The sequence below is a fragment of the Phascolarctos cinereus genome, unplaced genomic scaffold (assembly GCF_003287225.1).
Source record: "Phascolarctos cinereus isolate Bilbo 61053 unplaced genomic scaffold, phaCin_HiC Scaffold_2;HRSCAF=192, whole genome shotgun sequence".
Lineage (NCBI taxonomy): Eukaryota > Metazoa > Chordata > Mammalia > Diprotodontia > Phascolarctidae > Phascolarctos > Phascolarctos cinereus.
The window spans coordinates 354424219-354439779 of NW_027555625.1; the positions used below are offsets into that span (position 1 = coordinate 354424219).

A 15561-nucleotide genomic window follows, 5' to 3' on the forward strand; every position below is an offset into this window, starting at 1 on the left:
AGAGGGTGGATGCTCAGTCATCAGATGTGTTGCAAGGAGGAGGAGGATTCTTTTTTCAGTAATGGGTGGAACTAGTTGACATGGCCTTGGAGGTGCCTTTCAACTGCGACATTCTGTGGTGCTGGAATTCTGTGGTCAGAGACTTCACTGGCCACATCTTAGATCCTGCTGTGGGAATGTTGGGGCAAATACAGAAAATAAGATGCTATGAGACAGACCGGCACAGGTCCTTGCCCACTCACCATCCTCAGCCACCTGCATCAAGCTCCCATAACCCAGCCTTGATTACAAAGCTAATGAAAGCATCATGAGTCCCACTCTCTATTAAAGAGTAGCTAATAACTGAAGCCATAATAACACAGTGGACATCAATGGCACCTTTCATCTGTCAGTCTACCACAGGTAAGCATCAATTAACACTGAGGGCGCCCTTGTTGGCAGGCCCACCACCACCCCCATGGTACAAAGAATTTGGGGGACACCTTGTATATATAAACGTGTGTGTGTGTGTGTGTGTGTATGTGTGTGTGTAGGGGAGTATCAACAAACATTTATGAAGCACCTACTATGTGTCAGGCACCGTGCTAGTGCTAGGGATACAAAACCAAAGAATGAAACAATCCTTAATTGCAAGGAGGTTTCCAGAGCAGTAGCTGCAGAGAATGTATATCAGTTAACTTTGTTAAGGGGGCAGCTAGGTGGCACACTGGCCCGGGATTCAGGAGGACCTGAGTTCAAATCCGGCCTCAGACATATAACACTTGCTAGCTGTGTGACCCTGGGCAAGTCACTTAACCCCATTGCCTAGACCAAAAAAAAAAAAACACTTTGTCAAAACGCTATTGGTTATACATATTCATCCATAGAGGAATCAGAGATGTGGAGCCAGAAGGGGACCTATGAGTGCTACTAGAAAGCTAGTTCAACCTAGTAAACAGGGGTCCTGAGAGGAGAACTGATTTGCCAAAAGCCACAGAAGTACTAAGTGATAGCACCAGGATTTGAATTTAGGTCCTCTGATCCCAAAGCCAGCCTGCTTTCCACAGTTCTAGGGAAGTCCTACAAAGGTTTACCCAAAAAGGCAAATCCTTCCTCCTTTGATCCTGAGCACTCAATCTAGACATAGCCATATCACCTAAATGTGTTTGTCTCTTTTTTTCTAGAATGTGAGCTGGGTAAAAATCACCAGGACTTGTCACTTCCCGTTTGTATCCCCAGTACTTAGCAGTGTTCAGATCTGAGTAATCACCTTATAATGCTTTTGTCATTCACTCATTCATCACTCAAAAGGGAAGAGTAAAGGAAGAAGAAAGCTCAGTGACAAGAGTCTTATCCACCCAGAAAAAAATGGGGTAAAAGACTAAGGCAATAATCCAGAGGATTCAGAATTGCTTACTCTAAATCCCACCCCATATTTTCTTCTCAAATATCCAGATAGGGAGGGGATAGGGTGGGCATAGAGGGATGAGCCTTGGGTTATTATATATCCCAAGGAGAATTCAAATGCCTGAGTTCTAGTCCCAGTTATATCATTGATTCATTATGTGATTTAAACCAAGTCCCCCTTCCCCCCACCATGCGACTCCGTAAAACAAAGGAACTGGACTAAATCAGAGTTGTCGAACTCAAGGTCCGTAAAACTCATAAGTGCTGCCCAAACCAGATTAAACTGCAATTGAGAAATGTTTAACAAAATAAGTAAAAATATAATACCACACAGATAATGTTAATTTGTGGTTTTCTAAGTCAACATGAGCCTTTCAGGGATCTGGTTCTATCTGAGCTTGACACCACCAGACTAGGTGATCTTTACGGTCACCTCCAGCTCAGATATTCTAAGATTCTTTTTAAGGTTTAGCTCACTATGTGTATCCCATCAATTCAGGAAACTGGTTGAGTTGAGTAACGGAATTAGAGCTTCTATCTCAAGGAAAGAAAAAGAGCAAAAGAAAGAGTCCATGTATGCAAAAATATTCATTTATAGCAGTAGTCTTTGTGATAGCACAAAAAAAAAAAGGAAACAAAGTAGATATCAATCACCTAGAGAAGTGGCTGGACATTGGAATGGAATATTATTGCATGGTTAAGAAATGAGGAATTCAGGACAATTTGGGAAGACTAGCATGAACTAACCAGAATGAAGTGAGCAAAACCAGGAGGACTTACTCTATGACCACAACAGCGTAAAGGAAAACACCTTTGAAAGATACCAGATGTTTTGAGTAATTTTGTTGAACCAGTTTTCCCCTTTATTTTTTATTCTTTGTTACAAAGGTATTGGGAGGAAGGGAAAGGGGATGAGTATTTACCTAGCCCCTACTATGTGCCAGGCCATACACTAAGTACTTTACAAATATCATCTCATTTGATCCTCACAACAACCCTGCAAGTTAGGTGCTCTTGCTAAACCCATTTTACAGCTGGGGAGGGGACGGAGAGAGATAAGTTAAGAAAAATTAAAGTGATGTAAAAACAAATTATTTCAATAAAAATAAAACAGAAAAGCCACCATGAGCCCCTAAGCCACGCAATGAACAACTGTGATTTCATAGGATTGGCTGGACGTGATAAAGCAGGCCTCCCACCTCTTGGTAGAAAGGCATAGAATGAGACAGACTTTGTCACTAATGACCGGTGTGTGGATTTGTTTTGTTTAAATGTTCTCCTTTGTTACGAGGGAGGAAGAATTCTATAGTGGGAGTAAGGAGGAAGCAATGAAAAGTAACTAAAATAAGAAAAAAAGTATTAAAAAACCATCTACTTTTGAAGGGTAAAAAAGATGCTAGAGGAGAGGAAATCTAGAATAACTTCTGTCTTTTCACACTGAGGGACCAGAAATGTCAATCTAGGGAAAGCTTCTCATCTGTCTGAGTGAGATTAGGTATATTTGGGCTATAGGATTCCAACTTGTCACCTTCACCTGCTCTACTCTGAATGGAAGCAAGTCTTTCCAATAGCCTCCCATAATCCCACTGCAGAAATCCCTTCCCCTTCCTGCCCACTTGTCTTTCAGCCTCAGCTTGAACTTTCTCAAGGATAGGGCTTTCATAGCAACCCTATTCTTTGGTTAGACAGCTTGTTTTAAAATTTAGTTTAAGAAATTGTTTTGTTTTGTTTCAATTAAGCCATGAGTTGGAGTTGTGAGATTTATTCTCTTCTCCTCACTAACTTGATATGTGACCTTAGGTAAAACTCTAGGCCTCAGTTTCCTCATCTGTACAGTGAGGGGGTTAATATTGATTCTTTCTAAGATCTCTTCCAGCTCTAAAATCCTTTGAATTCAATTTGATTTCATTCAACAAGTATTTATTAAGCGCTAACTGCATGCAAAGCCCTGAGCTGGGTGTCAGAGAGATACAAAATTCACAAAAGACAAAGGCATTGTGCCTCAGGGACCTTACAGTCTAGAGAAATATAGCACATTAAGATTCTTCAAGGCATATGTCCATTCCTTCATTATATCCTCATAACAACAAAATGAGATAAGTAGTGAGAATTGTTCCCATTTTACAGATGAGGAAACTGTAAGCTCAAAATGGAGACAGACTTGCCCATAGTCACACAGCTAGTAACTGGAAGAACTAAGAATCAAACCCGGTTCTACTCTTCAGGGTTGTCCAGGATAATTTTCCACACCTGGTTATTTAGTATGACAAAGTAACTGTGAATGGTTCATACAACTGGAATAACTAAAGGCCAATTCTACCTGACAGAGGAGAGTGGCTTTCTTCCCTAGAGGGACAGTGCTGTTCAGTTGTAGGAGCGGCTGGACAGGACAGTCAGTAAGATCCCCAGGTTTCACAAAGCTACGTGACCAGTCACAGATGAGCTCTCACCTGGCTGCAGTTCAGGTAGAGGAGGTTGGCGATGACTTGGACAAACTTGCTGTCCCGAAGTGAGACCTGGACATCTTTAGGCAGGGGAGTCATCTCCCCCCTCAAGTTCTTGGTCAGTAACTGGAAGAGGAAAAAATGTTTCCTAAAATCAGAGATTAGAAATTTCTCATCCAACCCAGACTTGAACCAGGATGACTCCTCCAATACCCTAGTGAGAAACACTTATCCAGCCTGAGCTTGAAGACCTACAGTGAGGGCAATCACTTGTCTCCAGAAGCGATAAGCAATAAGTAAGGAATAAGAGAATGAGTGATATGATGTTTATGGTGTGCCAGAAAGAACCATGGACCAAGTCAGGCAACCTAGGTTCTAATCCTAACCCTGCCAGTAATGCATGTCACCCCAATCAAGGCTCTTTCCTCCTCTCTTGTACTCAGTTTCCTCATCTGGAAAATGAGAAATTTGGACTAAATGATCCCTAAGTTACCTTCTAGATCTCATATTCCTTGTTTTCTGTTCTAAATCATTTCACCTTTGGACAGTTCTAGCTGTTAGAGTTGTCCTTATGTCCAATTGAAATTTGCTCCTGAGACAATCCATGGTCTAGTTCCACTCTCAGAGGCCAAGAAGAATAAATATAATCCTTCTTCACATGTTATCCTTTCAGATACTTAAAGACAACAATGCTTCACTGCCCTCCATCCCTAGCTGCCAAACTTTCTCTTCTCTAAGCTAAACATCCCTAGTTCCATCAACCACTGCCTGATAGGACATTATCTCCATTCTTCCCATCTTCCCAGCCCTTCCCCCAAATATGACATTCAGAAATTGGACATAATTTTCCAGATGTGATCTGATCAAGGTAGAGAACAGCATGATTATCACCTCCCACATTCTGGATTCCATAATGACCAAGATTGTACTAACATTTTTTGGCTGGCATGTTAAATCATTGGTTTTTATTGGGCTTGAATACCAAGATCCACAAATTACATCTCCAGTCTACTTGCATTTTCCTCCATATCAGGAATATATTCCCTTTTCATTTGTGCCTAATAGAACCCCTACCTTTCTTCAAGACTCAGCTTAAGTGATAATGACTATATAAGACCTATCTTCCTATACCCAAGCACTCCTCCATAGAAATACATATAATAGAGATCTGTACAAAACGCATATTAACAAATACACAGACATAAAAACAAAAGGAGAAATTCATACATGGACAAACAGACAGATATACTGCCTAAACACACTGTGGACAGGGCCTAGTACATAGTAAGTACTTAATACGATGCCAAACTGACTGATAGAGAACTGACACCAGGGAACAGAACTAGGATGGGTCAATGTGATAGATAGGCATTTTTAACCTCCTCATAAAGGAAAACTTTTGAACCATTTGCGGCATCCAATCAAAGGCCAAATGACCACTTGTCACAAATGTTATAGAAAGAATTCTTATTCAAGTTTGGGTTGACCTGGATGACCTCTGAGATCCTGAGATCCTGTGCTTTTTGGCCTGGGTAGGCTTCTCATATCCGGTTGCATATTCATTTACAAATCCATATGGACACCAGCCCACTCAAATTCATTCACACACACACTCTCAGACGTGTGTACACAAACACCTATGTCTAAAGGAGCCAACAGGATATTTACCTTCTTCTTGTCCTCCAGGCTGAGGTCCTCCCGGCCCAGCACATAAGAGAGCTTGGCCAAGGCTGCCTCAGATGTCATATCAGACCCAGAGATGATGCCAATACCTGATAAAGCCTACAGAGAACAAGGAGAGATGAGATTAGAAAGGTATCCCGTGTTCTGTAAGGCTACCATGGTCCCTATGGTTAGCAACAACCCACTTCCCCACCTCTTACCCCTACAAACTTTTTGTGGCTAGGCTCAGAGCCCAAATGGCTAATGCCAGCAATGCTTAAATAGAAAGCCATCATCCAAACAATGTCTGGTAGGGCTAGAGAAACTGTAAGCATTCCACTCAGTCTAACTCCAAACTGGGAATGCGAAAGAAAGAAGGAAGAAGAAGGGAGAGAGTTAGGTGGGGTGGGGGATGGTGGAGTCAGTGAATAAGTAAGGCATAAGAGAATAAGTATTATGATGTTTGTGGTATGCCAGGAAGAACCAGGACTGAGTCAGGCAACTTAGGTTCTAATCCTAACCCCACCAGTAACACATGTAACCCCAATCAAGGCTCTTTCTTCCTCTCTTGTCCTCAGTTTCCTCATCTGGAAAATGAGGAAATTGGTCTAAATGATTCCTAAATTCCCTTCTAGATCTGATATTCTATGTTTTCTGTTATAAATGATAAATGGATGTATATATATATATATATATATATATATATATATATATATACATTAAAGTTTAGCTCTGTAAATATCTTCAATGTTAACATTCAAGTTGTTACCAACATAATGCATGAATAGAAGAGCTCCAGATTGCCTCATTGCCCTATTCTCCTCTTTATACTGTAATAAACGCTTACCTTTCCCTTTAAAAAATATTCTAATGGGGGCAGCTAGGTGGTGCAGTGGATAAAGCGTCGGCCCTGGAGTCAGGAGGACCTGAGTTCAAATCTGACCTCAGACACATAACCCTCACTAGCTGTGTGACTCTGGGCACTTAACCCCACTGCCTAGCCAAAAAAAAAAAATGTTCTAATGTTCTATGTTGCAAGAGACCTTCCCATTTTGACATTCCACAAGTATATCAATAGATCCTTTCCTGAGTATAATTTGACTTCAGACTCATGGGGCAGAAGATCACATACAACCACTCTTGGCTCTACCCCCAACCTAACCTGCCCTCACCATGCCAGTTGCGTATTCTGAGGTCACAGAACCCTGTAAGCAGTGGGTACAGTTGACAATGACCATTCCACTCTCTGTGGCCTTCTTCAGCTCCCAAAGTAGACCAGGGTTGGTTGGTCCATTGCCTGTGCCAAAAGTCTCCATCACCACCCCCTTCATGGGGGGCTGTAGGAAGGCCTTCACCTAAGAGGAGAGAGACCAGCATGAGCAATAATACCAAAAGAGAAAAGGATAAAATTAACAGTGTTCTAATGTGAAGGAGCCCTGGTTATGGGCCAGCAGACCAGCTTTCTATTTTCACCCTGGTTACCAAAGTGCTATATAATCAGGAACAACCCATTTGCCCTCCCTGGGCCTCAATTTCCTCCTCCATTAAATGGGAATGAAGATGATGATGATAATTGTTAATAATAATAATAACAATACCTGTCCTGCTTCCTTCATGGCACTGTTGTAAGGACCAGTGAGAGAATAGATGTAAAATAAAACTTGCTTTAAAAAGCTATACACATAATTATAATGACCAAGCTGGAGCCTAAAGAAGAGTTGAGAAAATTTCCTCACTCTTTTCTTTGCTGCAGTAGGAGACTATAGGTATCGATTACTGCGTATATTATCAGGCATAGTTGACGTGTTGTTTTGCTGAATTTTTTTTTCTCTCTTTTAATCATGCTTATAAGAGATGGCTCACTAGGTAGGGGAAGTGGGATGGATATATTCAGAAAATAAGATGATACGAAAACAAAAGATATCAATCAAATAAGATATATACATGTACATAGTACTTTTAAGGTATCCTTAATATATGTTATATATATATAAAATATATATAATGTATGTTATATATAAATATATATATAATATATATATATACACATATACACAGACACATATACAGTTGCTGGAAACTCCTTATACTGATGAACTCACAGTCTGGTCTATATTTACAGATATGTGCATGTGTGTATATTATGCACATGTATATATAAAAATACACATACATATGTGTATGTATTAGACCAGATGTATGATTTCATCAGTATACTATATGGATATGTGTGTAATTCATCAGTACAATAGTTCCCAGTGAGAAATTATGCAGATCAATCTTCTCTACAATTTAGTCCTAACTTACCTGGTGCCCTGAGAAGTTATGTGAGTTGCTCAGGGTCACCCAGCCAGGATGTGTCAGAAGCAGGACTTGAACCCAGGAATTCCTAAGTCTGAGGCCAGCTCTCTATCCATTACAGCACACTGCCTTTCAATATTAATGCAGTATTATTACTCTTTAAAAGATGAGCTGGTCATGTATGGAGAGTAGGATAAGTAACAGGTAGCCTTGGGCTCCTCTGATATCCACAAGATGTCAAGAGAACTAGAGAGAGACAGCTAGGTGGCACAGTAGATAGAGCACCAATCTGGAGTCCAGAATCCAGCCTCAGACACTTACTGGCTGTGTGAACCTGGGTAAGTCAGCTAACCCCCGATTGCCTCGGAGAGAGAGAGAGAGAGAGAGAGAGAGAGAGAGAGAGAGAGAGAGAGAGAGAGAGAGAGAGAGAGAGAGAGAGAGAGAGAGAGAGAGAGAGAAAACTAGGGAAAGACCCCATATGTTTTGAGTTAACCCCCTGGGGAAAAAGGTCATGTATGATGGTCAAATAGGTCCAGCTGGAAGAAGTATCCTCATTGAGGCAATCACATATTTGTGGTGATATGATCATTAATTCTCCACTAAAGTTGTCCTCTGGCACATATGGCATGGAGGGAACCCTGGGCTCTCCAGTGGGCTATGTCAATGGAGCACAAACTTGGCCAAGTTCTGCCAAGCCCGTCCAGGCAGGTTTTGAGTTCTAGTCCAATGTCTGTCATTTAAGGACCAGTCTAGCTTGGGCAAGGAAACTCAGTACTGGAAAGTTGGCTATCCATAGAAGGACTAGGGCATGGGAGGATGGATGGAGAAAAGGGGCAGAGACTTTACTAAAGGTGAAGATGATAGAGTGGCTGTGATCCATAGTCAGGGAAGAAGGGCACACATTCAAGAAACTACAAAGCCTTGAAGTATTTAAATACTACTGTTATTAATGATAATAATTATTACTGTTAATTAACTAGTACTATGATGAGAAGCAGAGTGGAGCAGGAGTTGTAAAGAGGGACAACCTTGGAGTCGGTCAGGTGTTTATTAAGCACTGTGCCGACAGCTGAGGGTACAATCTTCTCATTCTACAGATGAAGAAGGGAGGCTGAGCTTAGGTGACTTGCCTAGGGTTATTATCTAGTAAAGACAGGGATCTTCCTAACTCCCAAGTCCAACACACTGTGTCCAACCCCTTCAGGGTATACTCAGAACCTCTTCCAGCCCTGGATCCGACCCAGAAAGTGAAGCATTTTACTGCTATTGACCTGTGATCTCTCCTGGCAATGAGACTGCCTGAATCAAGGAGTTCATGGAACCATGGTGGTATATAGAGTTACAAGCTTCATTATTTAAAAAAAAAAAACAACTCACATCATCAAAGCATTTTGAAATCTCACAAAGTGTTCTCCTCAATATAGCCCTAGAGGACAGGTTGGGTATTATTATGCTTGCTGACTGACCCACATTTTATAAATAAGAAACTGATGCAGAGATATGGGAAGTTACTTACCCAGAATCACATAGCCTGTAAGCATGATAGTCAGATTATACACATATCTCCTGAGGCTAAGACTGTTTTCTCCACTATTCTATGCTGCCTCCTCATACAGTATACAAGTTCCTCTGCTCTTTAGGCCAAGACAGACCATGAAGGAGAGAGCTCGGCAGAGCAGGCATTGGAATTGAAGTCAGAGGACCTTGTTTTGACCACAGTTCTGCCACTGATTTTACTACCCGTGTGACATTGAACAAGTCACTGTTCCTTTCAAGGTCTTTGATTCCACAGCTCCAAACTGCAGGATGTGGACTCAGTGACCTCTAAGGACCCTCCCAGTTCTACATCTATGATCATTCACCCTTATGTCCCTGTTTGTTAAACTCATCAGCTACCAGGGTGACATATTTATAAACTGATATCTCCTTTGAGAACAGGAGCCCTCACTCCCCCAGCAAAACCCGGTGATTAAAATAACCTGGAGGGGGACAGGCCTGCTACTGCTGAACGACCTCAGATAAGCTCTGCAGGTCTTGGTCTGACAGCACATATTTTTATGAGCCATAAATCCACACGTAGGAACATAGAAATATTCATCAGCAGAATGGTGTGAGCTCCCTAGGTTGGCCCCTGGAGAACCCAGGCCTCTCGCCTGGGTGGCCAGAGCTGCCAGCCCCAATAAACAGTCCTTTTAATCCCTTAACCCACTCAAACCTTAGGAAACATCACATTCCAGGGACAATTTATTTAATTAAGAAATCATAAGTAGATTATTATTTTTCACCTGAGAAATAGGATTTCATTGATGGGAAGCTACTCAAATGATGGGGTTTTTTTTCCTAGACTGTATAAAATCAGGCAGTTGACCTTGATGACCTCCTAGGCCCCTCCTACCTCAATTATTCTGTGTTCTGTGATTATTCTAGTCCAGCGATTCTTTCCTTAAATGTCCTGGACCCCTTTGGCAGTCTAATGAAGCCTATGGACCTTTTCTCTGAATTATGTTTTTAAATGCATAATAAAATAAAATATATAGGATTGCAAAGGAAACCAATTATGCTAAAATACAGTGATCCAATCATTTTTAAAATCAAGTTCACGACCTTGGGCTAAGAAACCCTGATCTAGTATACATTCCTGTTCTGGCATTCTGTGGTTGGTGATCTAAAGAGCCCACTCAGCTCTGACATTCCATATTGTACAGTCACGTGCAGCCTATGACACTTCTTGCTCCATGAAAGACAATGTGGCATGATGAGGACACCAGAATTGGAATCAAGAAAGGTATGGGCTGGATTCCCAGTTCAGTACAATCTTCATTAGCTGTATGATCCTGGGTAATCACTTAATTGCTCTGAGACTCAGTTTCTTCATCTGTAAAGTGGAAATAATAATACTTGGGCTCCCTGTCTCCTTCTGTGCCCTGAAGAGTTCTGGTTTGTGGACAAGGAGAGTTTATTATTGCTCTACCCCGCCTCACTATCTTCCCACTTGCCTTGACTTACCTCAAAAGAATTCTCATACACAACTCAGGACTTATTTATTACCGAGACAGGTCTATTTGTTTGTTTTTAACCAACACAGACTTCCAAAATAAGCCTTGTATCCCTGGGTCATCACAAACTGATTATCAGAAAGCTCCTATCTTTGCTCAAACCATTTTAGGAATGACTCTTGTGGGAGGAGGGGCAGACTTCTGAGTTTCACAGAACAAGTTGCAAAGGGATCTCCGAAGCCCTCTAGTCCAATATGTACCTGACCAAGATTTCCCCTATGTGAATCCCAGCAAGTGAATGTACAGCTTTCCTCAATAGGTCTTCAACCCTAGGTGAGAGGAAACCCACTGCATCCTAAGGCATCCAATTCCACTTTTGGACAGCTCTAATTAGTAGGAGCTTTTTCCTTACATCAAGCTTAAATTCACCTTTCTACAACTATTTGCCCCTCCCTATTGCCCCAAGTCATATCTTTTGGGACCAAAAAGAACAAATTTAATCCCTCTTCTCCATAACAATCCTTCATAAACTTGAAGACATCTCTCATGTTCCCCCAAAGTAAACATCTCCAGCTTCTTCCACCAATCTTCACTAATTGCATGTTGAATTGGATAAATCTGAATGCTCCTAGCCCCTTCTCCATACTAGCTGCCTTCCTCTGGACAAGCTCCTACTCATCACTGTCCTAAAGAATGGCACCTAGGTAGTGCAGTGGATACAGCCCTGCCCCTGGAGTCAGGAGGACCTGACCCCAGACATTTGATGCTTACTAGCTGTGTGACCCTGGGCAAGTCACTTAACCCCATTGCCTAGCCAAAAAAAAAAAACCAGGAAGAAACAGCAGAAAACTGAGAAAGAATTTTTACCACCAGTATCTCTGTTAAGGGCCTCATTTCTAAAATATATAGAGAACTAAGTCAAATTTATAAGAATACACGTCATTCCCCAGTTGATAAAATAGTCAAAGGATATGAACAGGCAGTTCTAAATGCTCTAAATCACTATTGATCAGAGAAATGTGAATCAACACAACTCTGAGGTACCACATCACACCTATCAGATTGGCAAACATGACAAAAAGGGAAAATAATAAATGCTGGGGAAGATATGGGAAAATTGGAACACTAATGCATTGTTGGTAGAGTTGTGAAATGATCCAACCATTTTGGAGAATAATTTGGAACTATGTCCAAAGGGCTATAAAAATGTGCATAGCCTTTGACCTAGCAATAGCACTTCTAGCACTGTATCCCAAAGAGATCATAAAAACAGCAAAAGGACCCACATGTACAAAAATATTTATAGCAGCTCTTTCTGTGGTGACAATGAATTGGAAATTGAGGGGATGCCCATCAGCTGGGGAATGGCTGAACAAGTTGTGGCATATGAATGTAATGGAATACTATTGCGCTATAAGAAATGATGAGCAGGCCGACTTCAGAAAAATCTGGAAAGACTTGTATGGACTGATGCTGAGTGAAGTGAGCAGAACCAAGAGAACATTGTACACAGTGCGATGACTGACTTTGATAGACTTAGCTCTTCTCAGCAATGCCAGGATGTAAGACATCTCCAAAAGTCTCATGATGGAAAATGCTATCCACATCCAGAGAAAGAAATATGGAGTCTGAATGCAGATCAAAGCACACTATTTGCTTTTTTTCTTCTACTTTGTTTTGTTTCCTCTTTCTTGTGGTTCCTCCTATTGGTTCTAATTCTTCCTTATAACATGACTAATGTGAAAATATGTTTAACAGGAATGTATATGTATAGCTTATATCAGATTGCATGCCATCTTGGGGAGGGAGGAGGAGAAAAATTTAAAACTCAAAAGCACATGGAAGTGATTGTTGAAAACGGAAAATAAATTAATAATAAAAAAATATTAAAAAAAAAAGAAGAATGGCACCCAGAACCACACATGGTATTCTGTTTGTAGGCTGAACCAGAGGAGAGCCCAGTGGTCTATATAAATACCTTATCTCTACTAATGAGCCTAATGTCCAATACTTTGGGGCCACAATGAGCTTGAAATCTACTAAAAAAAAACCACAGCTTTTCCCACATAGATGTAGCACTTACATTGTCCTAGTGGAGTTGATTTTTTTGAAGCAACATGGCAGACCTTATGTTTAACCTGGCTGGTTTTCATTTCATTAGATTGAGCCCAACACTCTCACCTTTCCATTTCTTTTTGGATCCTATCACCCAGTGTTAGCACTCCCTCCCAGCTTTATGTCATCTACATATTTGACAGGCATACTAGCTATGGCTTTCTCCAAGTCACTAATAAAATGATTAAACAGCAGCACAAGGCCAAGCACAGATCCCCAGGGAACTCCACTGGAGGGCCTTTCCTCTAGATGATAGTGAAACACTGATGACAATTCTTCCAGTCCAGTCAATTGAGCAGCTCTAAAACCACCCAACTGTATGTGGCATTATGGAGCCAACGTCTTACGTTGTATGCAGGGTCAGCGTGCAACTCTGTCAAATGCTTTGTTAGCTGAACTCAGTTAAACTATATCTACAGCACTGTCCCGATCTGCCAGCCTGGTAACTGTGACAATAAAAGCATGTGAGGTCAGTCTGTCACGTTCTTCAGAAAACCATGCTAGTCTTTGTACTCATAGCTTATTTTCCGAGATGGTCACTAGCTATTACTTTAAAAATAGTTCTAGAATTTTACTAAGACTTGAAGCCAAGCATATTCAGTATAATTAACTTATTCAATTCTCTCTCTTTCATTTGGGGAAATTATCTCACATATACTTCTTCATTCCTGTGACACCTACTCCTTTCTACATAGTCTTTTGAAGATCACTGTCAACTGCCCAGCAATTACATACGCCGATTCTTTCAGCACCCTGGGACTTAGCTCACTCAGCCTTGTCATTGGAATTTATTCCCTTTCATCTTCTTATTTATCTTGGGTTTCAATTCACTAATAGCCTTTTTTTGTTCTTTAATGATCCAAACAGACTTCTCCCTAGAAAGGGAAAAGAACTGGGTTCAAGTCCTGCCTCTCTCACATATTTGTTGTGTGATCTAGCAAGTGACTTAACTTCTTAGTGTACCAGGCAGCTCTCTATGACTCTATACTGCAGAGAAGATGCCAGTCTTCACTGGCAGAGAAAGTAGCCTACTGAGAGCTCCCTATTGGTATACCAATGAAATCAGTCTTTCATCTGTACCATACAACCTTTCTTGCCTTTTATATAAATTTAAGCTGAGAAATAGGTCCCTTTTTTAAATTGAGGAAATGAGCAAAAGGAGTGTTGAGTTCTGCCTTCTTCCCTAAATTATCCATTATCACTGTCCCATCCACCCTGAGCAATGAACCCCTAATTTTTTTTAATCATATACTTTTTCTCAGAACTTTTCAATTAACCCATATATATGCCCTTTTCCTTTTTGTCTTTAGCATTCATTGTCAACCTCATCTCATTCTGAGCCTTCCTGTATTTGACACTATTACTCTTATATAAACCTTGATATTCATCCTCTCTTACCTGTTTTTGCTTCCTTCTTCTTTATATGTCCTTTAAAAATAAAAGTTGGTCTGGAAAAAGCAATGAAAGTCCTGAAGAAGAACTAGCAAAACACATCTTTCACAAAGCAGAAGGATGGGGCATAACTAAAACAGAATGCCGTGTGTGTGTTATCAGGTCTGGTCAGTGTCATGAATGTTTTTGCCAAATTGTGTTTTCTTTGTCACAAGACAGGGTTGGGGGAGGAGTGGTTGAAATAATTGATGTAAAGACAGAGGGCTTAAAAAACCTAAGTTGGTCAATGACTTCTCTGGAAATTGGCATCAGTCTCTAAACAATTCACTTTTTTTCCTCTTCATTGGAGATTACTACCTATCCCTGTTAGGCTGACTTCATTTAAAAAATTTTTAGTATGCAAACTTCTATCTATTCATACATAGATGTTAAGAGCTGGAAAGGCCTTCAGAGACCATCTAGGCCAACCCATATAACAAAGGAATTTGAGCCATCATGTATCTTCCAAGTCGTCATCCAGACCTCCAAGGAGAAGGAACCTCCATGTCCCCAAGGGAAGTCATTCCACTTTGACACAGCTCTAATTGTTTGGATATTGTTTCTTACTTCGAGCCTAAATTTGTGACTTCTGCCCACTGGTCCTAGTCCTGCTAGCTGGGCTCAAACAGAACAGGTCTAATCCCTTCTCCACATGACAATTCTTCAAATATTTGAGCACACTGATACCACTACTAGGATTATACCCCAAATAGGCAAGAAAGAGGAGAAAAATTCCTCTGTGTACAAAAATATTTATAGCAGCTCTTTTTGCAGCGGCCACGAAGTGGAAACTGAGAGGGTAGCTACTTATTGGGCAATGAATTGGAGAACAAAATATAGTTATTTGAATGTAATGGAGTACTTTCATGCTACAAGAAATAAAGGGATGGTTTCAGAGAAGCCTGGGAAGACTTGGATGAACTGATGAAGAGTGAAGTGAGCAGAACAATGATATGTAGTAACAGTTAATATTTGTAAGAATAATCAACTGTGAAAGACTTAACTACTTAATCACTGCAATGATCCACAAAAATTCCAAAGGATTCATGATGAAAAATGTTATCCACCTCCAGAGAGACAACTGATGAATTCTGAATAGAGATTGAAGCATTTTTTCACCTTTTTTTCTTGTGTGTTTTGGGTTTTTTGTTTTTTTGTTTTTTGGTTAATATGGTTAATGTGGAAATATGTTTCCATGACTTCACATGTATAATGGGTATTATGCT

General features: G+C 40.7%; 1 protein-coding gene across 2 annotated transcripts in view; it reads right to left on the reverse strand.

Moving 5' to 3' along the window:
* The window catches only part of ASPG (asparaginase), a 133933-nt gene that overhangs the window by 54689 nt on the left and 63683 nt on the right, over positions 1 to 15561 (reverse strand). For both annotated transcript variants that reach the window (XM_020971230.2, XM_020971229.2), the window contains exons 8-10: positions 6665 to 6847; positions 5499 to 5612; positions 3837 to 3956 (exon numbers count right to left, since the gene is read on the reverse strand). In XM_020971230.2, the coding sequence (XP_020826889.1) occupies positions 3837 to 3956; positions 5499 to 5612; positions 6665 to 6847 (417 nt within the window). The remainder of the gene's footprint in view (positions 1 to 3836; positions 3957 to 5498; positions 5613 to 6664; positions 6848 to 15561) is intronic.